The sequence below is a fragment of the Neolamprologus multifasciatus genome, chromosome 8, assembly GCF_963576455.1.
Source record: "Neolamprologus multifasciatus chromosome 8, fNeoMul1.2, whole genome shotgun sequence".
NCBI classification, from domain to species: Eukaryota; Metazoa; Chordata; class Actinopteri; order Cichliformes; family Cichlidae; genus Neolamprologus; species Neolamprologus multifasciatus.
This window is the reverse complement of record NC_140446.1, coordinates 17,134,349-17,159,956: the sequence shown is the minus strand read 5'-3', so window position 1 is coordinate 17,159,956 and position 25,608 is coordinate 17,134,349. Positions and strand designations below refer to the sequence as shown.

The following is a 25,608-nucleotide window of genomic DNA, read 5'->3' as shown; positions in this document are numbered from 1 at the left end:
TCTGCAGTTTTTACACGGTTACATATGCATACTCAATTACTGTCACTCCATTTAGAAAGACAGAGGCATTAGAGTGAACTTCAATTCAACAGATGCTCTCACAACGCAAATCCCAACGTCGTCTTCGGGTTTGAATATTTTTTCTGTATGCATTTTGCTCATTCCTAAGTTGTGAGTCTACACAACAGCCAAAATAACTGTCTTTGGTTACTAATATTTGAAATGATGAAGGCACTTGAAAAGTAACACAAAATTAGTTGCCTTTCCAGAAAAACAAAAACTTTTCATAAGTACTAAGGTTTGCATAAAACCCTGTTTACTCTTTTCCTCCCAGGCTTCTAGACTTCTGATTGGCCATTTCTACACGATTAGGATTTGGCATGTTCTTCACAGTGTTTGACTGCGTCTTTTGGTGTTTACATGTGGACTGAGGTATTTTTTCAAAACCACACGTGTGGAAAGAATTTCTTTTAAACTAAAATGGAAAATTTTTGTTTTCAAAAATACCTGTGTACCTGTGGTTGTAGCCTTACTCTGTTCAAGTGTCATTTTGGTTCTAGTGGTTTGAAGTAGAACACTTGACAGATTAAGAAACCACAAGGGTTTGCACAGATTTTCCCAGGTTTTCACCAAGTGTGAAAACATTTGTAACTTGTGTTTGTGTGGTTTAATGTATTGCAACATAAAATTTATTTTTATAAATAAAATATCCTGAAATGCAGAGTTATTTTAAGTGCCTGCCCTAACTCTATGTAAGGCAATTATGTCATGCTCATCTGTGCCCCCCCCCCCCCCCCCCAACAAAACAAAGGCATATATAAATATCCGTGGGGATTACTGTTTACAGTTTGATAAATATGTGTATGTGTTTTGTACAGTAAAATGGCAGGCTAAAAGGATGGGAAACTACATATCCATGCATAGATGCACAATATCCACTCGCAGCACAAGTTGTTGTTGGACGATCGACTGCGAGGGCAGCTATGCTGAGGAGATTAGTGAAGGGCTGGATGTACTACAATCTCTTGAGTCTAATGGATAAACACTGCCATCAGTGTAATAAACAGTTTTCCCCTGCCGCAAGGAAAAGCTTTGAATACTTCAACATGTTAAATTTACCAACCCTGCAACTACAACACAATAAAAGGTAAATGATGGTCTATATTTTTCTTTAGTCAGATGTAAAGCAACAGATGTGTTGTCTGCCTTCTAATATCAGTAGGGGGGGGGGGGAGTGGGGGGATTAAATGACAACATTTCTCTAGTGATTTGCCAGTGCTTTAGCTTTGGTGGAAAGGGTTGCAGGGAGCCTGCCAGTTCTAGTCAACAGCATACCCAAGGATTGATAGGTGTGCAGGGTCTTCAACAGGCCAGAGGAAAAGCTACAAGAAAGACACCGAACTAGAAGTTGCCTCCTTTTGGTGTTGACAAAATTAAAGGAAGATATCGACAGGTAAGATAAATATTCAGTATTCAGTAAATATTCAATTTCAAACACTGTTGTTATGATTAAGTGGAAAAATCCTAAAAAAAATAATAATAAAAGGGTCTAAACTGAGGAGAAAAACATGCTGTGTTTCTGTGTGTGTATATTCTTCCTGTTGGCTTTGAACAAACCAATTTAACCTCCTAGGACCTGGCGTCCACATATGTGGACATCACATTTTGGGTTATTTAGACCAAAATACTCAATTTTGCTCTACGAGGGCCTGATATCCACTTACAAGGACATTATACTGCTACTGTTCTATCAAAATTTTAAACGAATATCCTCATATGTGGCTCTTATTTTTCTTAAAAACAAAAATAAGGTTAAAAAAAATCTGGTAATTCTTTGTTTATACATTCATTGTGCCCCAATATGCCCAAATATCAAAGAGAAATTAAAAATGCATGCCGTGTAAGAGTTTGGGTCTTAGGAGGTTAAAGGACCACTAATATTGCAAATGCTTCATTTTACATACTTTAGTTTCCTATTAGATGTCACATCGTGATTTAAATTTTAATAAATGTCCTTCAGTGATCATTTAATTCCATTAAGTTATATTCAATTTCAATGTTCAATTATTAAACACAGTAAATGGGTGCAGTAAAAATTACTATTACTGCCATTTTTGTTTGCTTTTAAAATGGAAATACAGCTCTTAATAACTATTTATTAAAAAATCAGTTTTTTCCAAAAGTTGCCTGTGTTCCACTAAACCTCATTTAAATATTGTTCTAAACAGTCAGTATGACAGAAACAGTGGCTTTATGCAAGGCAAACCAAAGGATGATACCAACCCCTATTTTTTAAAGCTTTGAGAATCTGTGGTTTTGGATTAATATTGTAGAGGCATAGTTTAATCCAGTCCACAGCAGAGTCAGTGATGAGAGAGAAATGGGGATGGGCTGAACGTGGGAGTGAAAGCGTGGGCCACGAGATGGAGGAGAGCATGAGAGTAACAGAGGGATTAGGGTCAGCCATGTTGAGCATCTGGCTTAGAGTTGTCCTATGCTCTTCAACCTTCCTGCAACACATTAACACAGGGATTACACAGCATGCATGTAAAGTTGTGTTATCATTCAATGTGGCAGCCAACTTAAAAACAGCGTGAATAACTGTAGTAATTCTAATGTTTTGGCAGCTGACATGAGGCTGGTCGGTGCTGGGGTTCGAGTCCGGAGGGCCGCTGAGCCGTCTGAACCAGAATCGGAGGAAACAACAGAGCCTGCTCATCATGAGCACTCTCATTCAGAACACCATGAGCACTCACATACAGAACATCACCCTGGGCACGACTACAACCACATGAAGGAAAAGTTCATGAATGAGCTGAGTCATCTGTCAAGTAAGCTACTGCCACAATCTGCAAAATGATACAGAAATCCATAAACCAGTGATGACGTAAACTAAATGTGGCTATTGGGGAGGAAACTATCCCTGTGCAGAATTTACATTATGTCAAATTTATATTTATCAAAGGGATTTATAATTTATTTATCGAAAGGAGCCAGCTGAGGAGGTTCGGGCATCTGATAAGGATGCCTCCTGGGTGAGGTGCTCCGGGCATGTCCCACCGGGAGGAGGCCCCGGGGCAAACCCAGGACATGCTGGAGATATTATATCTCTCGGCTGGCCCAGGAATGCTTTGGTGTTACCCCGCACAAGCTGGAGGAGGTGGCCAGGGAGTGGGAGGTCTGGGCTTCTCTGCTTAGGCTGCTGCCCCTGCGACTCGGCTCCAGATAAGCAGAAGAAGATGGATAATATTTATCAATGAATTTACCAGTTATGTTTAGGAGTTATGTTTATAGTCTTCCACAAAAGTTCAAGCTACTGTAGATGTAAGGAGAAATTTCCAACACTAAATTGCTCTTTTTAACATAAGTGATGTGGCATAAAGAATGATTTCAAAGAACGTCAACAGTTTAAGTGTTTATGCCTACAATGACAGAACACGAAAACGTGCTTCTGAGTCATTTTGCCAAGAAATGAATAACTACTGCCTATGATGCTAAGAGTAAAGCATTTAATGAGCTTCTGCGGTTGGTGGAGCAACTAGTGGTGGCTGTGGGTTTACAGACTGTTATTATCTCAATGCTGACATGTGTATTATTGACATAACACAACATTAGCAAAACATAGATAACAAAGTGCTTAAAATATAATTTTGAGAAAGTTTTAGTTATTGTGGTAAAAAGAAGAAATCATGATTTATTTTGACATTATGCATTACACCTTTGGTTCTGTCTCCGAGCTCATGAACAGCTGTTAATGTCTGAAGGGGAACTGATATGTTTTGCTTTTACTTTCTGAAATATATTTACTGTTACGGTGGCAGATACTCATAAACAACCATGAGCAAAGTCTGAAAAAATGAGGTAATCACATACAAATAACTATGAGTTATTTGACCTATTTCAGATCAAACATAAACTAAGTCTCTGCGCAAAAATTAAAATTTTTTGAAATTTAAATGAGGCATCCACTACTCTAAGAATGCATTCCAGTGCAGAAATCTTATGCCATCTCTAATTTACTCATATCTTGCTTGGAAAATGGGAAATGGATTCACTGATTATTGAAACACGTGGAAACATAGATAAACTTTTTTGCCTCATAAATTATATGAGGCAAAAATCAGGCTTTGTACAATTCTAAAGAGCTTGAAAGGTAATATTTAATATGAACACCTTAATTCTGCAACATAGTCTGAACTCTCTTAAGCAGCTTTCTTGTAATTTCCTAAGTAGTCTTCAGAAATAGTTCTCTAGGCTTCTTGAAGGACATTTAAAGCTCTTCTTTGGAAGTTTGCTTCCTTTAGTTCTGTTCTCTGTCAAGACGATCCCACACTGCTTCAATAAAGTTGAGGTCTGGGCTCTGGGGAGGCCAGTCCATGACTGAGAGGGCTCCATTGTGTGTGTGTGTGTGTGTGTGTGTGTGTGTGTGTGTGTGTGTGTGTGTGTGTAGGTGTGTGTGTGTGTGTGTGTGTGTGTGTGTGTGTGTGTGTGTGTGTGTGTGTGTTATGCTGGAAAAACAAAGTCTTTCCAGATGGTACTGCATGGGTGATCAAAACCTCCAAGCACATTTTTGCATTCATAATTCCATCAGTTTTGACAAGATCTCCAACACCACTGGTTGAAATGCAGGCCCAAACCATGACAGAACCTCCACCATGTTTTACAGAGGCCTGTGGACACTCACTTTTGTACATCTCTCCTGACCTCCTTTGTGTATACCAGGGGTGGGGAACTCCAGGCCTCAAGGACTGGTGTCCTGCAGGTTTTAGACCCTGGGTCAACACACCTGACTCAAATGATTAGTTCATTATCAGACTTTTGGAGAACTTTAAGACATGTTGAGGAGGTAATTTAGCCATTTAAATCAGCTGTGCTCGATCAAGGACACATCTAAAACCTGTAAAAATACTATTTTATGCCCATCAAACTGTGTTATCTTTGGCATTTATCTTTGGCATTCATATATTCAACTAAAGAATTCATTCTTTGCTAACTTATGTGTGTGGACAAAACACTGGTTCATCTATTGTGTTAGTTTTAGTTTTTTTCTTCTTGAATGCAAAAAGGCATTTGTTTGAAAATGCCCAAATACAAGAACTGGACTGAAAATAAGTGAAAAAGAACCCAATGTCCACAGTCCTTCAGAAAGTCTGGAGAACTAATGCTCAAGACCTTGCTGCTCGAAAATATCACAAATGAGGGATGGCTCAAAACTTTTGCACACTGTAAAAGTTTGTAAAAAACACTGTAAAAAACAATTAGGTGGATAATAGGTCCCCTTGAACCTTCTTATAACTGATTAACCTGATACAACTGAACACTGGGGAAAAGTGACTTTCCCTAGTTTTTTTTTGTAATTTTAAGATATAAAAAAGTTCAAACCTCTTCTTAAGGTATGAGATCAGCAAGCTTTTAAAAAACCTTCCATAGAGAGAATTGAAAAGTGAGGATATCAATCTGAAGTTCTGACTCATATTTGTTTGATGAGGTTTTGGTTGTTGTTTCAGCATTGTGTTAGTTCTGTGTATGTTAACAGCAAAGACGGATCAGAGATTTCCAGCCCTTTCATGATAACCATACTTCTATAACATCCACTGATGAGCCAACCCATATCTCTATTTTGGCAGTTCCCATGTGGGCAGTAGGAGCCATTGTTGTGGTGGTTCTGGTCTTGGTGGCATGCTTCATCTTCTGCATTTTTAAGAAATGCTTTGGTAAAAAGAAAAAGCCAAAGAAAGCGAGGGAGGGGAAGGCAGGTCGCCGCAGAAAGGCAAAGGAAGGTGAAGGAGAGACTGGAGAGAAGGTACGCCTATCACTGTATTATATTATATTATCTTACCAGCTCAAGAACTACAAGAAAATCAGGTGTGTGTGTGTGTGTGTGTGTGTGTGTGTGTGTGTGTGTGTGTGTGTGTGTGTGTGTGTTTTAATCTCATAGGAGGGGGAGGTGAAGAAAGAAGGGGAGGAAGAGGAGAAAGAACAGGAAAAGTTGGGTAAACTGGAGTTTTCCTTGGACTACAACTTCACAGATGCTCAGGTAAGTCCTCCATGGAAATGTCAAAATTCCTACCCTTTTTCTTTTTGACCACTTAAACCACTTCAGACCAGTTCTGTCCAGATATATTAAAGTTCTGTATTTTTAAGTATTTCTATTTCATTTACAGTTTAGTTTAGATTTTTATTCCAGATAACTATAACATTTTTCTCAACTAGTTTTAGTCTTTACTTATAGATAACTCTAATAACATTGATTCTGACACTTGATCTCTTTCCTCTAAAGCTCATCGTGGGTATCCTTCAGGCTCAGGACCTTGCCGCTATGGACATGGGGGGGACTTCAGACCCCTATGTCAAAGTTTTTTTGCTGCCAGATAAAAAGAAGAAGTACGAGACCAAGGTTCAGCGCAAAAACCTGTGCCCTGTTTTCAACGAAACTTTCATCTTCAAGGTACTACTTGTACTTGTCGACTTGATGCTGTCAGGGTTTTGTCTTTGTCACAGCTCGAGTTGGTGCTTCGGGCTGTTGCTTTTCACGCTTCGCTGGGCACAAGTCTCCACTTCCTCTTCAGACTTTTCTTCCCCTTAATCAACCTCAACCTGTCCCTTCCCCCCAAAATACCAATGCAGTATGTCTGTTATCATTTCCCCCCTCTTTTTAGATTCCATACGCAGAGCTGGGTGGAAAGACTTTGGTGTTGCAGGTTTTTGACTTTGATCGATTCTCCAAGCATGACATGATCGGTGAAATAAAGATTCCCATGAACAGTGTTGATTTGGGTCAGCCAATGCAACAATGGAGGGACTTGGAGAGCGGTGAGAAGGAGGAGGTATGATGTACTGTATCTTTGTTTAAACATGTTTCAGCTCTTCAACCCTTCAATGCTAAACATCTGGATAATAACCCTTTTTCAATATTCTCTTCACAAAATTTTATCCCAGCAGGAAAAACTGGGTGATATCTGCATCTCATTGCGCTATGTACCCACTGCCGGGAAACTGACAGTGAACATCATGGAGGCAAAGAACCTTAAGAAAATGGATGTTGGAGGTTTATCAGGTAATCAGGCCTCATGATTTTATCAGTCAAATAAATGAATAAATAAATCCCCAAGTATCATAAGGAATTGAAACAGACATGCATGATGCAACTCACCTTCACTTCCTCTTTCAAAAGACCCATATGTGAAGATTGTTCTGCAACAAAATGGGAAACGGATTAAAAAGAAGAAGACAACAGTAAAGAAAAACACACTCAATCCTTATTTTAATGAGAGTTTCAGCTTTGAAGTCCCCTTTGAGCAAATACAGGTACCTTTTATTACCGGTAATCAGTTTTGAATCACCAAGCACTGTGTGGACAAGCTTGTCTGGGTCATTTGTATTTCTTTTGCCTTTCAGAAAGTGCAGGTTGTCATTACAGTATTCGACTACGATAAACTTGGAAGCAACGACCCCATTGGAAAGACCTTTATGGGTTATGGAGCTACAGGAGTCGGACTGCGCCACTGGTCAGACATGCTTGCTAATCCCAGACGTCCAGTAGCCCAGTGGCATACTCTTCTGCCTGAAGAAGAAGTAGATGCAGCACTCAAAGCAAAACCTCGTTAGAGTCACACCTGAGTAGTGACTGCTGCCAATATGCTACTTGTTGTTAAACCCGAAGTTTTCTTAATTTTTATTTTCTCCTTTCCATTTTATTTCCTTTAAGACACTTTATTGTGTGTGTGTGTGTGTGTGTGTGTGTGTGTGTGTGTGTGTGTGTGTGTGTGTGTGTGTGTGTCTGTAGGTGTGTATATATGCACCTGTCAAGCAATGTTTGATATTTGGCTGTTATTAAAACCTTGTCTCCCCATATTTACCTCATACCATAAACCAAAGTGATTGTCTTTATAAGCCTAGAAACCACATATCTGTAAATGTGCATCTCTTGTGTAGGCCCATGCAAGGTTATGTTAAAAATTGATGAAAGAGAGTTTAATCACATAATTACTCAATGATGTGAACTTTGTTGTTTTTTAATGTATTTTGGGCCTTTTTGCTCACTTTCTAGTGTTGTGGTGCAATAAACAAATAAACCTACAATGGAATGTTTCACATTAATGCTCAGTTTCTTTTAATAAATTGAATAAACTTTAACAATGAAGGCACTCATAGAAGAGCGTACTGTGTAATTCGTTCTTTTACCAGTAGATGGTGTCTACGTAGCCAAAAGTGTTGCCTAGCAACAGAACCCAAACTTACTTTCAGCTTCACACTTTTTACAGCTGTCGTCAAAGAGTCGGTCAGGTGAGGTTTAACAAACAGTTTTTGATATTATCTAAGGTTTTTTAGTTACAGAATTAAAGTCAGAGACACGCTTGTGCGTTTGAGCAATAGCTGTATTTTCAGGGCACCATTTAAAAGTTCTGTAGCAGTTGGCTAGCATTAGTTGAACTAAGCTATTTTGTATTTTTACGGCTTTGTGGTCCCTTGCCTACCGCCGTTTGTTTTGTCTTGACGTAAACCAACGGGGTGCACGCCTTCGTTTGCCTTTCTTTGCAGTATGAGTGCTGGACGGACATCTGAGGGTGCGGGTTGCATCACTTGGTGGGGCTTCAGTCCTGCACGCGACCTGCTCCATATCGGTAAGAGTCTTGACTGCACGAGGATCCTGTGAGTGGGCCCGCGCACGTGCGTCAGAGCAGATAAAGGATTGTATGAGTTGCTTTGATGTTTTTCAAGAGTATTAATTTATTATGCTGCGTTGAGTGCATTTAAAAATAGACAGCCACGTTTTAGTTTCACACAAATAAATACACAATACACGTGTGATATCTCAAAATTAGGTACAGTCAGTTGGGGGTTTTTTAGGTTTTTTTAATAGAAAAAATAATGGTGTACTCATAAATGTAGATTTATTAGTGTGCAATTCTAAATTTATTTTAAATTCTAACAAATAAAGAATTAAAGCATTAAAAATACATAGTGTAAGATGTCATGTTGCCTCTTGAATACAGTGATCCCGATGGACTGTTCTGCCTGATCTTATGTATGTGGCCAGAGAATTGCCACATGTGTCTTATATCAGAGGCAGAAAAGAAGTTAATTCTCAGGAGTTCATGTTCTGAGGAGGCAAGTTTTAATTAATGTTTGCACCTTCATACTCAAGATATGAAGAATCTTTTTATTATCTGAGAAGGGATCCACTTCAACAAAGAAGTGAAAGCACAAAAAGAGACAACACAATCAGCATCTGAATAAAAGTTTATCCTCTTCCTCCTCTCAAGCCTCATCTCCTGAACTGAAGTCAGGAAGACATGCATAAACATGCTTATTTATTCCTGATATTGCCGCAGTTACTGATCGTCAGCAGATTAAACATGCGACCCTCCTGTCTCTGGACAGCTGATGATGAACCAGCTAAACAAAAACACCAGCTGGTTATAAACTAGCACTGTGCTAGCTAATGGTAGGCCTCAGAAGTACATTTCCTCCCAATAAACTGTTTGATTACATTCTCACATTGCATGAGAGTCCAACAATTCTGGATCCGCTTAAAAGAAAGTTTCACTAATGCCAGCTAACAGCAGCTAACAGAGGCAAAATAGCACTGATGATCAATCATTTGTCACATTATAATTGGTGTTTATCACAGTTGGATCTTGGAGTTGATGCCAATATTTGAGTGAAGATGAGGCTGAAATGATTTAAAGACTGTAAAACAACTAAATGCATTTTTCAGTGAGTTTTTTGGTGCAGCTGTAGACAGTTTGTCTTCTGAACATTTTGTGGAAATTTGTTCAAAGATTGAAATTTGACATTTGAAAGGTATGGTGTCTGATCCTTGACATATTTTCCACTCAAAATCACACAAATCAACCTCGGTAAGTCGACCCAGAACTGGATACACGCAGTGGATCAGCAAACTGTGTCATCCGTCAGTCGTGTTTTATCATCTGATACTGTATCCTACACTGTGTCTCTGTCAACTCTGTCAGTATCACAGGTCCATCAGTAAACATCTGAGCTGTTTCTCAGCTCAGATGTTTCTGCTGTTTCTGATTTTTATATTCAGTTTCTATCACCTACAGTTTGTCCCTGTCAGGTTAAATGTACTGAGGTTCCTTATCCAGCAACAGAAGCATAATATGTGTTCTCTCTCCCTGTCCCTTTCTCTTACTAGGCCCTGAGAGATGTGAAGGGGAAATGAATGTTTTACTGGTGGGCAGTGGAGATCCACGACATATTTTAAAGACCATTGCCGGTTTGCAAGACAAACAAAGTGTCCATGTGAGCCTAAGTCTTTTTAAACTGCAAATGGCTAACAATACTTTGAGCTACAAAGAACTACTTTTTGCCACACTGCAGATATGGGTGATAGAAAACAACATGGAGGTGGTTGCTAGACAGCTGCTGCTCCTCTACCTGGCACTGATTCCCCAGGACAGCATGGGGATTAATGGTACGTGGGAGTTGGATAAATTATTCATTTTATTAAAGCAAGATGTGTTGTTGTCCATAAACCAGTGGGGTTTTTAAATCCTTATTTTAAATCTTTAGAGAAGACCGAAGTTTTCCTAGATGTGTTTGGAAACGCAGAAATCCGCAGTCAGGCAGAGGAAGTACTGCAACGTGTAGCATCACAACTTTCTCTGTCTGTTACTGAAACGATGGCAACGCATGCCTGTCTGAACACAGCTCTCCTTAAGGTACAAACATCTGCTGAAGGAGCTTATTTTTACCTAAACAGCCAGACATTGCAGCTTGCTCAGTATAACCTGTAGTGCACTGCACATAATCATTAAAATTTGTAAGTGTAAGTGCTTTACACATTCAGAAAAAGCTTCCAAATTTTATTCACTGAGTATGGACACTTTTTACAGTTTAAGGAGCGAGACGAACTGGACATGATATTTAAGTCATGGATCCAAACTCGGTCTTCATCACCAGAGCATCCTGCTCCTATCATGTCCAAAGCTTGGGATTATCGAGTCAGGCAACACCTTGGGACACGGTATGACTCCAAGAAGGGCTGCTTTGACTGGGATCTTACAATGAAGCTTCATGAGAAAGGGGTATCTGAGTAGTTTCTGCACATTCTTCTGGTGTGGCCAGAGATTTTGCAAATAAAAAGTTGGACAAAGAAATTCAAATATATGTTTGCGTACTGGTTGTCTGCAGTGTCGCGTCATCAACAGACAGCAATACATGCGATGGAGGGAACAGGGACTGGCATTCGAAATGAGGGAAGGCGTCTATCAAATAACTAATCCTAGTTTGCTGTCTTCAAGAGTCTTTAGTCGGGTAATTACATATTGGTTTTTTCTACATCGCTCTTCTACAGTGCCGTGAATAAGAATTTTTCCCTTCAATGATTTTTTTTTTTTTTGTCACGTGTTTCACGTTTGGGATCATTAAAGAAATCTTAATATTCGACCAAGATACACTGTGTGGATAGAATATGCAGTTTTTAAATTATGATTTCATTTATTAGGAGGAAAAAAACCTATCCAAACATGCCTGGCCCTGCTTGAAAAAGTAATTGTCCTCGTATTGTTTTAATTCAGCCACTGGAGGATTTTAAGTATGAACAGACTTGTTTAAAGCTTGTCAAAGTAACTCAGTCTGATTTTAGTCCAGACAAACTTTCCAAAAAGTTCAGCTTTTGACTCATCACTAAGATGTTTTTTGGCAAACATGAGAAAAGCCTGTTCTTTTTGGTCAGAAGTGGTTTTCATCCCAGGGCTCCTATGGATGCCATTTCTGCTTAGTCTCTTTCTTATTGTTGAATCATGAACTCTGACCTTAACTGAGGCAAGTGAGCCCTGCAGTTCTTTAGATGCTGTTCTGGGTTTTTTGTGCCCTCTGGATGAGTCATCGATGTGCTCTTGGAGTAATTTTAGTAGGCTGGCAAGGTTCAACCTGTTTCATGTTTTGTTCATTTGTGGATAATAAGGACTGTAACTGTGGTTCACTGGAGTCCCAAAGCCTAAACAAAATCTTTGTAACCATTTGTAGATGATAGATAGAGAAGCCTGCTCTATCTATCACTTAAACAGAACAGACAGGTTCTGTTTAAGTGATTTCATGATCCAGCAGGTCTGGCATTAATCAGGCCTGAGTGTGAAGGAGAAGAAATTGAACTCAGCCTTCTAAAGAATGTGGTTATCACAGTTCATTCATGATTCAACAAAAGGGGCAATGCCTTTTTCACACAGGGCCAGATAAGTAAGTATAACGTTTTTTCCCTAATAAATAAGACCATCATTGAAAACTTGCATTTTGTATTTACTCGGGTTATCTTTGTATTATATTTAAAATGAGTTTGCTGAACTGAAACATGTAAGTGTGACAAATGTGTGAAAAACCATATCAAGAAATCAGGAAGGGGCCAGCTACTTTTTCACTTCACTGTAAACAGTAAGTTGACGAAGGAAGCTAATTTTGTTCATGTGTCTGTACAGAAAGGAGACAAAGTAGCCATCAGGGGATACTGGGGAGACATTGTTTCTAGTCCTTACCTGTCCTTTGGCATTGAAACTGATGACAAGAGTCTGCTGAAGACACAGAATGGGCAACCCATTAAGGTAAAAAGTGCAAGGTTTTCTGTCTTTTTCTGTCTTCATTGCTGGAATCAGTTTGCACACATCTCTAAACACATTACTGTCTGTCTGTTGTCATCCATCCTGTTCTCACATCCACAGACCGCCCAGGATATCTCTTTCGCAAATCTGCAAGGATTGTTCCAGTCCCTGTCCAGCAGACGGGGCTGCCCTACTACTTCTCAAACATACACCGATGCAGAGGACGACACATCCATACGGACTGTCAGTATTAAAGGTGAAAGACTATGAATGCTAAAAGGCCTTCAGCTTTAGCTTTGATTAAAACCAGAGTGTAAAACCACTGTGACAAAAAGACCCTTAAAGTGATGTGAAAGGTTGGTTTCTATTTTTATATGTTCTTTCATTTTGTTCTTTTGGACAACTTTAAGAGAAGTTTAAAGGGGAATGAGGTGCTCCAGCTATTTACTGTATTACCTCCTGTCTTAATGCAATATGTTTTGATGTTTAATTTCCAGAAAATAGCAACTAAAACCAGCACTGCGATTTCTCTAATCCCATTCAGACTTGATGTATCCAAATGGGATCTCTGTCACCTTCCTGCCTTTGGACTCATTTCACAAACTGCCTGAGAAACAGAAATATTCCCAATTCTTCAACACCATTTACTTCTCCGCCAGGTGGATTTTTCTTTAAATGAATACGAAATATATTAAGTCATCTTGAAAAAATATTCCTTTAGCATCCAGTCACCTGGACTGCACACTACTGGTATAACTGCTGACCATGTTTCGTTTTCTGTGTTTTTGCTTCCTTCTCTGCCTCTGCTGTAAAGCTTTGTGCACCAGTTGGGCCCGATGATGAGACAGATTGCAGCACCAGACGCTGTGCTTGTCGTGGAGTTGGCCAAGTGAGGGTTTTTTTAGTAACACAGGGCTCGTTACCATGGCCACCAGGACTACAGTGACTGCCGTGTATCGGCATTTACATATGGGATATTTTGAGTTTGCCACATATTCCTTATAATTCAATTGTGACACTGTTCTTGAAAGTTAATAGCGACAGCGATTGCCATATTTGGATTCACAGTGCATTCCTGTGTCATTATGTGTGTCTTAGGTACATTTTGGATCTGAATAAAGAGCAAGAAGCTGGCTTTGCAAAGAAAGTAGAGGACATCGCTTTAGAGGCTGGATTTGAACCTTGGCATGAGGGGACCAGTGATGACGTCCATGCCGTCTTCGTACAACAGATAAAGTAGAGGTTTTCGTATCGCAGCATAGCTGTTTACCAAGATGCGAGAGACACTTAGCATAATAAAGCCATACAACAGAGACATTTCACATCTTGTTTATCAGCAGTTTGCAAACCAACTAGGAGGAGCTGTCAGATGCTTCAGATAATAATTCATATTTGTTTGGTAGCAACTGTGAATTAATAATAATATTTCACATCTTGTTTAAATGGAACCATTACAGCAGTTCAAATATATTTATATGTGTATTTTAATAGCCACAAATGTAAGTATAAGTTGATGTATTCAAATAAACCCTACAGGAAGCCATTATTTGAACACTGCAAAGTTACTGGAAGTTTGTCCTGGAACTAGTGAACCATCCTCTTGTTTGTTTATGCTTCCTGTGTGTGTGTGTGTGTGTGTGAGGTCACTTCCAACGTCCTCCAACTTTTCCCTTGCCATGTCCCTTTTTGCTGCATTAAGAAAATAGAAGATTAAAAGGAGATCGTAAACAGTAGTTCACAGAAGATCAGAGAAATGTAAGACAGTAAAGTAGTGCTAGTTCCTCTTTCTGCTCTGTCGCTTTATTTAAATATATTAAATAAAGTGTGTGTGTGTGTGTGTATCCTGTTCAGAAAGTAGCAAGATCTTAGATTGTTGTGTTTCCTGTGCGTGTGTGGTTGTTGCCAGTGACCTGTGAAATCTTTGCATAGTCAAAGATGTGCAAAGAGTTGATCTACCTACAACCCTGCACTTAGCTCCCTTGTTTTGTGTGTAGATTGAGACAAGCCGTCTGACTCACAATTTCTGAGCGTGTTGGATCCTGTTCAGGAGGACATTGATCTGAAAAAGAAAAAGTACATAAGAATATAATGTCTCCGATTTCTAATATAAAAATCTTAAATATTCCCAAGTAAAGGGCTAACCTCATATTTCTGTCTCTTCATCTTCTCAGTCAGATCAAACTTTTCTGACTCCAGCTGGTGGATCCATTCCCACATCTCCTTGGCTCGCTCTCTAAAACACAAAAGGCATTACAGCTTGTGTCTAAGGCTTAAACAATTGTTTGCCTCAGGCTTATCCAGCTGATATATCTATAACATGTAGCTAAATAAAAATGTAATCCAGTGAAGGCTTTAACTGACCTCAGGCCATCCTCTTTCAGGCTCTCAATTGCCAGTGGCTTGCGTCTTTCTGCCAGTGTCTTCTTTTTGATTTCCCTTGCAGTTTGTCTTTTACCCCGTTTCTGCTCTGCCTGTAAGAAACGACCGCTCTTGCCCAGTCACATCAGCCTAGAAATGCACCTCACATATTTGCAGAATATAGCGGCACGTCTGCCCACAAATGAATCACTTGAATCCCTCTGACCTTTGCTAGGAACCCTCCAAAGTGAGCGCCCATGTTGGAGAGAACTTTCTTCTTCTTGGCCTCATCATCTGCTCTCTTCTTTGCCTCTTCATCCTCTTTCCTCTGCCGCTCCTCCTGAGTTGCATCATCACTTAAATTATTCTTTTCTTTGTTGAATTATTGATATTTTCATGGAATAAGCAACATATGTGTTAACATAATTCATTACCGCTATCCGTGTCTGTCTATCCCGCTCTTTTTCAGCCCTTACACGCTGCTGCTCAGCTCTTTCTGCCCTCCGGCTTTCCTACATTGAAAAAAAACAACTCTGCTGCTTTACTTTCTATTAGCCTGAATGGTGACTGCACCCTGACAAATCCCTTTTTCATACAAGTGAGGGGAAAATAGACAAACATGCAAAACAAGAAAATAGTATGGGGAAGGGCATTACAATTCTTGCTTTGAGTCCAATCAATTCCTCTTCTTCTTTTTTCCTCTGCTCAAAGTGGACCTCAATCAGTGTCTGTAGTTCCAGAAGATCTTTTTCCATCCTTTTCCTATGGATATCCTAGCATGGGTGAAACTTACTGGGATTACTTACGTTTGGTTTTCGTGTAATGTATTTCTTTTCTTAAACAATGATATTAAGGCACATACATCAAAGTCAACCCTCTCTCCCTCTGGAATTTTTGGTGCAGCGAGTTGCGTAAGTGGCCTGTAAAACCACATGAAGGCGTACTGATTTGTTATGCTTTGTTTTTTACTAATCAAATCATTATCACAGTATAATATTCTTGTATTTTCTTACTTGTATTTGGGCCGTTCTTCTTCAGCATGGCAGCCAGAAAAGTAATGAAACAGTAAATCAGTTATCATCATTATTATTATTGTTATTAGAATAATCAAAAAATACATCTTGAAACAGAAAAGCTCAAGTTAAACCAAGTTTATATCAGACAGAAAGCTGTTTATCTTTATCTTATTCTGGGTGTTGGAACCTCCCTGCAATTCATTTTCATTTACTGTTTGAATCAAGCTGTTTACCCTTTTTAAAGCTCACTTTCTTCATATTGGCAGCCACTAACAAGCAAAACAGCATGCAGGTGAGTCTCTTGTGCTCACCTCCAGAGATTAAAATGTTAAAGATTCCCACATAGTACACAGCCAAGAGTGGAAATAAATGAAACAGAGGAGTCAAGGAGGCCATTTATGTCCAGCTTGAACAGCCATGATTAAGTAGAGGTGGTGGCCTACGAAACCATTTGTCAGCTACCTGTAACACAGTCTTGAGATCCTTTCCCATGCGACTCAACCCCAACTCACACCTCGACCCATGTGACCTTTATAACTCGTATGGTGAGGGTGGAAAAAAAATTCACAAATGTTATAGATGTCTCTAACGACTCACATGATGAAAGAGCGGTTCAACTCAGGACTCTCTAAACCACCTCCAAGGTGACAGCCCCACCTTTGCCAGTTTTGCCTCTCCAAAGCATGAAATGGACATGCATGCAAAAGTTGTGGTACCAGAAAGGGGAGATAATATATTTAACCCTGTAAGACCCAACCCATCAAATAATAGCTAGAAAATTCAGATTTTTTTGGAACTGAGATGTTCTTATTATATAATTTTTTTCTGTATCATGTTTATGATATATTTATTATATATTTTTTGTATCGCATTTGATAAATTGGGCGTGTTTGGCAACTTTTTGTTAACAACAATGTTAATTTTAGACAAAAAAAAAGAATTTTGTCCATAACATTTTGAAATTATGGCAAGTATTGATCATGTTGATGTTGATGACATAGAGGTCTCATAAATTCATGTAGCAAATATGATACAAATGGCATTATAGGGTTAAAACCAAGAAGTGGCTAGTGAACAAGGAATGTATGAAGTACGCTCCAGGTCCTTAATCACCAGAAATAATTAAGCTAGGCGGCTAATGTGTATTTACATGCAAATGTATTAGTAATGTCTGTTTAAATGCTTTCCGATGATTTTCATGTTTGCTTTAAATAAAATATCTCCCTCTGCTGGTGCTGAAGCTTACAGGCTACCTCAACATGCGTGTCCAAATGGACCAGCGCATCTATTACACGTTTTGCCGTGATACTGGGTTGTGTACTAAGGTAGTGATTATGGACTACCCACAGAAATACAGAATCAACAAGTAAACATTAAGTCAATTACAGGATTTAAACCATATTCACAATTGTGTGGTTCTATGGGGTGTCTCTACTACTGGATTGCTAAAACAGCTGGTAGTTGATGTGTTATCTCCAAGGTATGCTAAATATAATCAACCCACACTGAGCCTTCAGTCTCACCTCCCTCTCCCTGCTCCTCATCTTCTTCTGGAGAAAGAAAGAGTCACAGTCTGATTGAGTTGAGATATGAATTGCAGCTTATATATTTATTAAATGAAAGAATTGCTGCCCTTACCCTCGTGATGCCCTCTAAATCAAAAGGAATTGAAAGAATGCATTAGACGTGCCATAAAACACAACTTAATGAATTAGAACTTTCTGGACTGGATCGACTCACCCGTGTTCATCTAAGTAAGACATGATGACACTGGAAAGACACATAAAAATCAGTGCTATTATGTATAGTTATAATGCACCACACTTCTTTTTCCAAACCTTTGAAATTAAAAAAGCAACATCCAGTGTAAGATTTTACTTTAGGGGATAAGATTAAGTGAAAGGCCATTTGGAGCTAATGATCTAGGAATAGAAGAGGCCAGAGGGACACTGGATTGGAGCAGCATCCAATTACCCAGGATCAGAGTGAGGTAACAGCTGTCCAGTCCATCTTGTTTAATTTGATTTACAAGAGAGAATGTGGGATAGAAAGAGATTAAGCTGGTCGGCTAGCTGCTATTAACACCAGCCAAGTCCTCTATTATCATTTGATCTACGTGCAGTCTCAGTAAATTAAAAGGATCTTTAAATACGTGCGTAGCCTCACAGATATTTTAACCATTACTTCATAGGCTTATGCACATGTGTCACTGTGAGATGTTGCATGAGTACAAAACCATGTTTGACTGATCAAATAGACAAAAACCAACACAGGCAAATTTGGGATATTGAAGTCTCATTCCTATGCAAATGTATGATGCTACCTGTTTACAGGCACTGATAAAGGTGTCTACAATCCCTCACTGGTCACTTTTAGCAAGGATTTTAAGTTGTAAGTGTGTAAGTCTAGATAAACAAGTATGGACAAAAGGACTGAAGTATTTCAGGCGGATTTTATTGCATTAATTGACCAGCAGAGTTACCGAGAATAACTGAAGCATGTTTATTCTGAGAAATGTTACACCTTTATCATCACCCACTAACACATTGGTGGGTCCAGTATTTAAGTACATTACAGAATTGTTTTGATCAAAAATAAACCACTTTTTCACTTCATGAAAATCCCAAACACCAAATGCTGCACACTGGGTGTTTATATTTCACTCAAAATAACCGGAAAAGACACCGAATATAACAAATAAGTCATTTCCAAATCCAAACTCACTAATCTGAGCAAAGTTTTTAGTGTCTTATCATCAAAGTCTTTCCATTTATTTAAAAATGCTTGATTTTTCATTGTTCATGTTAATTTAGCAACACTAAGTTGGACATGTGCTCAGTGGAAACTGTAGCTCGAGCTGATTATCTTATTTGGATGTGGATGGTGCTATAATTTAAATGTCAGTTTAGATATCATAGGAAAAGGTCAAAGTACATACCTGAACAGCAGACAATGATGTTGAAACGAAGAGCAGTAACAAGTGCAGGGGAAACATGGCTTTATGTGGGGTCCTCTGGGTGACAAGGAGGAGTGTGTGTGTGTGTGTGTGTGTGTGTGTGTGTGTGTGTGTGTGTGTGTGTGTGTGTGTGTGTGTGAGAGAGAGAGAGAGAGTGTGTGTTTGTGTGTTATTACTCATACGGTGGAAACAAATGTATTTCCACAGTCTCTGATTGTTTCACTATTGGTGCATGACGGATGTTATGCCAGGAATTCTCTAAAGTAATGAACATAATACTTAGTGCTTTCTGTTGTGCACCAGTTTGAGCTTAAGACCTTGAGGTCATTTAGAAGATTTTAGGACATTTTGGCAGCTTCTTGCTGTCAGACAAACCTTAAAACAACTGTTGGAGACTTCAGAATTGCTTTGGTAGTGAACTTAGGTAGAAGTAGGTCAGCATTAGGATATGAAATTTAGTTTTGATGGTTAAGATGAGAAAGGAAGTGGGATCATGTAATGCCAATAACTGTATTTACATGCTACAAATATGTGAATATGGGTCATAATTTAAAAATAAGGAACAGGGATTGAATGTGGACTATTAGTGGGTATTGAGGACATAAGCTGAAGTCTGACAGGCAAGAAAATGAGAACAGTGTTTGATGCTGACCTCACTGTTGAAATTGGAGACACAAAGACAGGTGGCAGGAGCTCAGATGAATAAAAACAGTTTGTCCCAAAATGGAAATAAAGTGTGTTGATTACATTTAGTTTTTATAAAGATTATTAACACGAATCCATAATTCTGAAGAACAGTTTAAGAGAGAGCATTAAATTTCATGCTTTCTATGTTGTTCCTCTCTATGTACTCTCTGTGGCATCATCAAAATCTACACTACACATTTGTCGAATTTCTCGCCTTCTTAATGGGCTTGGGACTATCAGTTGTGTTGTTCAAAAGTCAGGTTGGTACACAGCTGACAGTCCTATTTGACAACTGTTACAATTCATATTATGGCAAGAACCAATCAGCTAAGTAAAGAGAAATGGCAGTCCATCATTACTTTAAGCAAGAACTGAAGGTCAGTCAGCCTAGAAAATTGCTTTGAATGTATCCCTAAGTGCAGTTGCAAAAACCATCAAGTGCTACAATGAAACTGGTTCACATAAGGAAAGGAAGACCAAGAGTCACCACTTCTGCTGAGGATACATTCATCCAAATCACCAGCCTCAGATATATATAAGTTAACAGCACCTCCGGTTAGAGCCCAGATAGATGCCACACAGAGTTTCAGTACCAGGCACATGTCTACATCAAATGTTCAGAAGAGATTGTGTGAATCAGGCTTTTATGGTCAAATATCTGCTAAGAAACCACTACTAAGGAAAAGCAACAAGCTTTCTTGGGCCAAGAAACACAAGGAATGAACATTAGATCAGTGGAAATCTGTGCTTTGGTTTGATGAGTCCAAATTTAAGATTCAATTCAATTTTATTTATATAGCACCAACTCGCAACAATAGTTGCCTCAAGGCACTTTATATTGTAAGGTAGACCCTACAATAATACATACAGAGAAAAACCCAACAATCATATGACCCCCTATGAGCAAGCACTTTGGTGAAAGTGGGAAGGAAAACCTTGCTTTTAACAGGAAGAAACCTCCGGCAGAACCAGGCTCAGGGAGGGGCGGCCATCTGCTGCGACCGGTTGGGGTGAGAGAAGGAAGACAGGATAGAAGACATGCTGCGGAAAAGAGCCAGAGATTAATAACAGGTATGATTCAACAGACAGATCTATTAATACATAGTGAGTGAGAAAGGTGACTGAAGAAGAAATACTCAGTGCATCATGGGAATCCCCCAGCAGCCGAGACCTATTGCAGCTTAACTAAGGGAGGTTTCAGGGTCACCTGGTCCAGCCCTAACTTTATGTTTTATCAGAAAGGAAAGTTTGAAGCCTAATCTTAAAAGTAGAGATAGTGTCTGTCTCCTGAATCCAAACTGGAAGCTGGGTCCACAGAAGAGGGGCCTAAAAACTGAAGGCTCTCCCTCCCATTCTACTTTTAAATACCCTAGGAACAACAAGTAGGCCTGCAGTGCGAGAGCGAATTGCTCTAATGGGGTGATATGGTACCATAAGGTCATTAAGATAAGATGGGGCCTGATTATTTAAGACCTTGTAGGCCTATGTGAGGAGCAGGATTTTGAATTCAATTCTGGATTTAACAGGAAGCCAATGAAGGGAAGCATTTTACCTTGATTGTTAGCACCCAAGATCAAAGTTCACCTTGAAAAAAAAATTCAAGAAACCATGTCAAGCAATGTATCATATGAAAAGGCATTGAGAGAACTGTACAGCACAATTTTTATATTTTCAGCCCTTGCACTTCACACTTCGCACTGTTCTTTTATTCGTCGAGGCATCCAGAGACGGCACCGGAACTCAGTAGTTATTTCACAAAACCTTTATTCATCTTTATTTAAGCATGCACTTCTAGAAGGGAAGATGAGGCCGGTGTGTCCCTCTGCAAAATCTTCACCCCTTTGTTAGTTACAGCCAGCTTTATAGAGGCGACCCCATCATAAAACCCCCCTACGGTGTGCTGCAAACTCTGTGTCTGTGTCTATGTGAGTGCTCGTGTGTGACTGTGTACGCATACCTGTATGTATGTGTGTGCACGTGAGTGAGTGTGCGTGACAGTTAAAACACTGTGGGTGTAGGTGACTCCCTAGAGGTCATAAAACCCATCTCCCTTCCAGACCACAGTTATCCAGTTACAAATGTTGAGACCTTTCACAGTTCAACCGGGGGAGGGGTCTCCTACAATCTACTCCTAAGTTCATGACACAGTCAGGCCTTTATTACATTGAGGGCAGTGTCAGTGTCTCTACAATAATTCTACATTCTATGTTAACACATTTCTAAACTCTAAAATAAGCTAAACATTTCTACAATATACATATATATATATATTAAAAATCATATTGCATAAGCATCCTGCGGTGGCCCTGAGAGGCCAAACGGACTGCAACTTCAGAAAACACTTGCAAAAAGAAAAACACTTGCAAAAAGAAAAATGCTGCAAAAAGAAAAACACTTGCAAAAAAAAAATGCTGCAAAAAGAAAAACGCTGCAAAAAGAAAAATGCTGCAAAAAGAAAAATGCTGCAAAAGCACACACAACACAACGGAAATAGGAAAAAAGACAAAGGAAATGTTTCTGGGGAGACAATAACCGGACGGACCAGTTGCACGAACCAAAACATGTATGTATGGCTATATCCCAATTCAGGGTCTGCAGCCTTAACGGTCCTCAAGGGCCGCTACTCAAAGATCGCTGCGGCCGGAAGTGCGGGACTTGTAGGCTTGTGAGATGGGACGGTCTAGCCTCCGTCGCGCTGCCCAGGTTGCATAGCAATCATGATACTAACAGCTGGAAACGTTTCATACGGCTTTGACAGAAATGAAGGAGAACATATTTTGTACATTTGTTTCTACAAGAGCTTTGTGTGATTTGATAAGTATCTGAGGCTGAGACCACAGGACTGTAAAACATAATTGTTGGGCTTCATTTCTGTACTGAACAGTCATTTTAGGATTAGCTAGTAAATAACAATTAGTTAATGTTGTTCATGAGACTAAAGTCATCTCACTTTGGTAATGTAAATATAATATGGCCAATATTATATTAATCATTATTAGTTATTACAGCAGTGAACATGAATCCTGTGCCAAACACTGAGCTTCAGTAAAGATTCAAGTTGCATTTATTTATATTTCCTATCACCTTAAATCTTCACTTAAAGACAAGTATCTGTGACAGTGTATATATAGATGTATTATATATAAGAGACAAATATTGTTCTTTTAATATGTTGGCATTACTAAATTTGGCTCAATGCTTATATATGTGTGGAAGAAGCAAATGTACGAGCTGTGATAACTGTTTCTGATAGAATGAAGAGTAGACTGATATATTAAATATTCCTTTATTGGGTGAGAAAATCATACCATGTCATAACTGCTTTAAGTCACACAGAATAGATATCAGAGCCTTAAACAAGCTGACTTCTGCTAAATGGGTTAAACTGGGCAGAAAGTATACAAGCACATAACATCCTTATAGAATATGATGTAACACTATAGATCAACTTACCTCAGAATATATAAAGCATATAAACAATTACAGCAATATGATGCAACAAACACAGCAGTGCTACTAATCCAAAATACTCAAAGCTTCATAGAACTGAAACAAACATTTATTTTTAGCTCCATTCTGCTGCTGATACATACTTTAGGTTTCTGAATATTAAACTTGTTGCTGCCTTTTATAGTGTGTAACTTGAAGGCCCTGAGTACTTTCTCCCACACTGCAAACACTGGAATGATCAAATTATTTGAACATTACCTAATAAGACTGATTCAGGACAGACAATTAGTTATTCTAAACTTTTCTAGCAGTCCTTCACAAACAGGGAACAGTCTGTCTATTCTCTCCATCTATCAGCTGCTGCTGGCTCTTCCTCCTCCTCTTCCTCACACACTGCTGAGTTTGTCCTGGTGGATCATCAGGGGTGCAAAGCCTCACAGATGATGTGCAGCAGTGGGTCCCTCAGTCTGTCCTCACTCTGGACACTTGCAGTTGTCACACATGGAAATCAAATGTGTGATAAGCTGCAGGATTCAAACACAAGTGTAACTTATAAATACGTGTTCATACTTTTATCACACAATCAGAGAGAAAGAAAAGGAGAGAGAGTGCAGGACAGACAGACAGATGACAGTCTCAGGTGTATACACTGCTACAAAACAGCACAAGAGGAGGAGGATTTAGTATTTGTGTTATTACGAGTGCTAAACAAGAAGAGTTCCCAGATGGTAAAGTGGACACATGTGTGACTCCTGTGATTAAAGCATCTTTCTTTCAGCTTAACGAGTGAACTGTCAGCTTGTTCAAATACACGTTAAAGTCCGTTTGGCTCGACACCACCGAACAGAGGCAGCAATATAACATAGCTAACATTAACAGTGCAGTGAATCCTGCTTGTGCCGTGATATTCAGGACTGCAAACCGAGCAGCATCACTGACTTTTAGCTTGTTGTGTTTGTGGATATATGACTGACTTTAATTATCCACAAAATCATCACATTCTCTGTAAGATTAAGGTCGACTATCGAACGGCGTATATTTTAAAGTAAAGGCTTTAAAACAAAGTAAACGCTGAAAGTACAAACATCGCTAATGTCACATAACTTTGCCGACATGTGGCCAACAGTAATGTTTTAATGTTCTTCATTATTAAACATTTGCACATAAATAAGTGACATAATATTCACAACTTACTTTTGAAAGTTTACTCTTTGGCCGCTCCGCTTCCACTTCTTTGAAGTGTCACCCAGTCCCAGGCTGTGTCCCATTTCAGGGTCTGCACGCTTGAAGTACGCGCACTACGCGTACTACATACGGTGTGTACTATAAGTACGAGAAGTGCGGAAGTGAGAGGCTTGTGAAATGGGACGGTATATGCTTCGTCGCGCTGTTCAGGTTGCCTAGCAACCATGATACTAACCGCGAGACACGTTACATACAGCTTTGTTTGACAGGAATGAAGGAGAAAATTGTTTTGTTGGTCATTCATTTTTGTCATGACATCACTTTGATTAGTTGAGTATCTGAGGCTGAGACCACAGGACTGTAAAACATGATTTAAGGGCTTCATTTCTGTACTGAACAGTCATTTAAGATTAGCTAGTAAATAATAATTAGTTAATGTTGTTCATGAGACTAAAGTCATCTCACTATGGTAATGTAAATATAATATGTAAATATAATATGGCCAATATTATAGTATTGTCAGATTATACATATATATATATATATATATATATATATATATATATATATATATATATATATATATATCACTGACTTTCAGCTTGTTGTGTTTGTGGATATATGACTGACTTTAATTATCCATAAAATCATCAGATTCTCTGTAAGATTAAGGTCGACTATATGTATATTTAGAAGTGGAGGCTTTAAAACTAAGTTAATGCTGAAAGTACAAACATCACTAGTGTCACATAACTTTGCCGACATGTGGCCAACAGCAATGTTTTAATGTTCTTCATTATTAAACATTCGCACATGAATAAGTGACGTCATATTCAGTACTTACTTTTGACAGTTCACTTTTCGGCCACTCCCTTCTGCCGTATTTTGCAGCAAAATTATCCACACCCACCGCCACGCTATGAATTGTGGGATATATGGGACCACGAAGCGTGCACCGGACCACGCTTGATATTTGGGGAAATCGACGGCGCATTTGGAGTATGCATTTGAAGTACACTTTGAATTGGGACAGCCGTCGTCGCGTGGCGGTGACGTAACCGCACTTAAAATGCATACTTCAAGCGTGCAGACCCTTAAATGGGACACAGCGCCAGTGCACTTGTTAGCATGTTTTGGTTCGTGCAACTGGTCCGTCTGGTTATTGTCTCCCCAGAAACATTTCCGTTGTGTTGTGTGTGCTTTTGCAGCGTTTTTCTTTTTGCAAGTGTTTTTCTTTTTGCAGCGTTTTTCTTTTTGCAGCATTTTTCTTTTTGCAAGTGTTTTTCTTTTTGCAGCATTTTTCTTTTGCAAGTGTTTTCTGAAGTTGCAGTCCGTTTGGCCTCTCAGGGCCACCGTAGTATCCTGTCTGTTAACCATTCCTCGCCGTCAGTCC

At 39.2% G+C, this 25,608-nt stretch overlaps 3 protein-coding genes and 1 long non-coding RNA gene across 7 annotated transcripts; 2 read left to right on the top strand and 2 right to left on the bottom strand.

The window, feature by feature from the left end:
* Window positions 1-1,249: 1,249 nt before the first annotated feature.
* On the top strand, window positions 1,250-8,082 carry syt5b (synaptotagmin Vb). Of its 2 annotated transcripts, none has more exons than XM_085171419.1 (10): window positions 1,250-1,453; window positions 2,628-2,831; window positions 5,628-5,803; window positions 5,939-6,037; window positions 6,281-6,448; window positions 6,660-6,827; window positions 6,940-7,057; window positions 7,175-7,308; window positions 7,399-7,740; window positions 7,787-8,082. In XM_085171419.1, the coding sequence occupies exons 2-9, from the start codon at window positions 2,633-2,635 to the stop codon at window positions 7,606-7,608; spliced, it is 1,272 nt and encodes a 423-aa protein (XP_085027545.1). In that variant the 5' UTR covers window positions 1,250-1,453; window positions 2,628-2,632; the 3' UTR covers window positions 7,609-7,740; window positions 7,787-8,082. The 2 variants fall into 2 exon arrangements, with proteins under 2 accessions (XP_085027545.1, XP_085027546.1); XM_085171420.1 differs by having other exon boundaries at window positions 1,251-1,453; window positions 6,943-7,057.
* A 102-nt stretch (window positions 8,083-8,184) lies between these two features.
* Window positions 8,185-16,925, top strand: dnaaf3l (dynein axonemal assembly factor 3 like). Its single transcript, XM_085171417.1, has 12 exons — window positions 8,185-8,286; window positions 8,542-8,624; window positions 10,163-10,269; window positions 10,348-10,441; window positions 10,540-10,688; window positions 10,863-11,054; window positions 11,161-11,283; window positions 12,444-12,566; window positions 12,684-12,819; window positions 13,108-13,222; window positions 13,378-13,452; window positions 13,662-16,925. Exons 2-12 carry the CDS (start codon window positions 8,543-8,545, stop codon window positions 13,801-13,803), a joined length of 1,338 nt encoding a protein of 445 aa, XP_085027543.1. The 5' UTR covers window positions 8,185-8,286; window position 8,542; the 3' UTR covers window positions 13,804-16,925.
* Window positions 13,877-21,109, bottom strand: LOC146512829 (troponin T, slow skeletal muscle-like). 3 transcript variants are annotated; one of them, XM_085171425.1, is made up of 13 exons: window positions 18,876-21,109; window positions 17,678-17,707; window positions 17,576-17,589; window positions 17,461-17,487; window positions 15,935-15,953; window positions 15,784-15,841; window positions 15,578-15,694; window positions 15,356-15,433; window positions 15,148-15,258; window positions 14,925-15,034; window positions 14,706-14,796; window positions 14,582-14,622; window positions 13,877-14,252 (listed from the first exon to the last, which is right to left on the bottom strand). In XM_085171425.1, exons 2-13 carry the CDS (start codon window positions 17,698-17,700, stop codon window positions 14,207-14,209), a joined length of 735 nt encoding a protein of 244 aa, XP_085027551.1. In that variant the 5' UTR covers window positions 17,701-17,707; window positions 18,876-21,109; the 3' UTR covers window positions 13,877-14,206. The 3 variants fall into 3 exon arrangements, with proteins under 3 accessions (XP_085027551.1, XP_085027549.1, XP_085027550.1); XM_085171423.1 differs by having other exon boundaries at window positions 15,148-15,261; window positions 18,876-21,108; XM_085171424.1 differs by having other exon boundaries at window positions 15,148-15,261; window positions 15,935-15,950; window positions 18,876-21,108.
* Window positions 21,110-23,142: 2,033 nt separating this feature from the next.
* On the bottom strand, window positions 23,143-24,765 carry LOC146512828 (uncharacterized). The gene is made up of 2 exons (XR_014875783.1): window positions 24,225-24,765; window positions 23,143-23,554 (listed from the first exon to the last, which is right to left on the bottom strand). It is a non-coding gene; the product is annotated as an uncharacterized LOC146512828 (long non-coding RNA).
* Window positions 24,766-25,608: the final 843 nt, after the last annotated feature.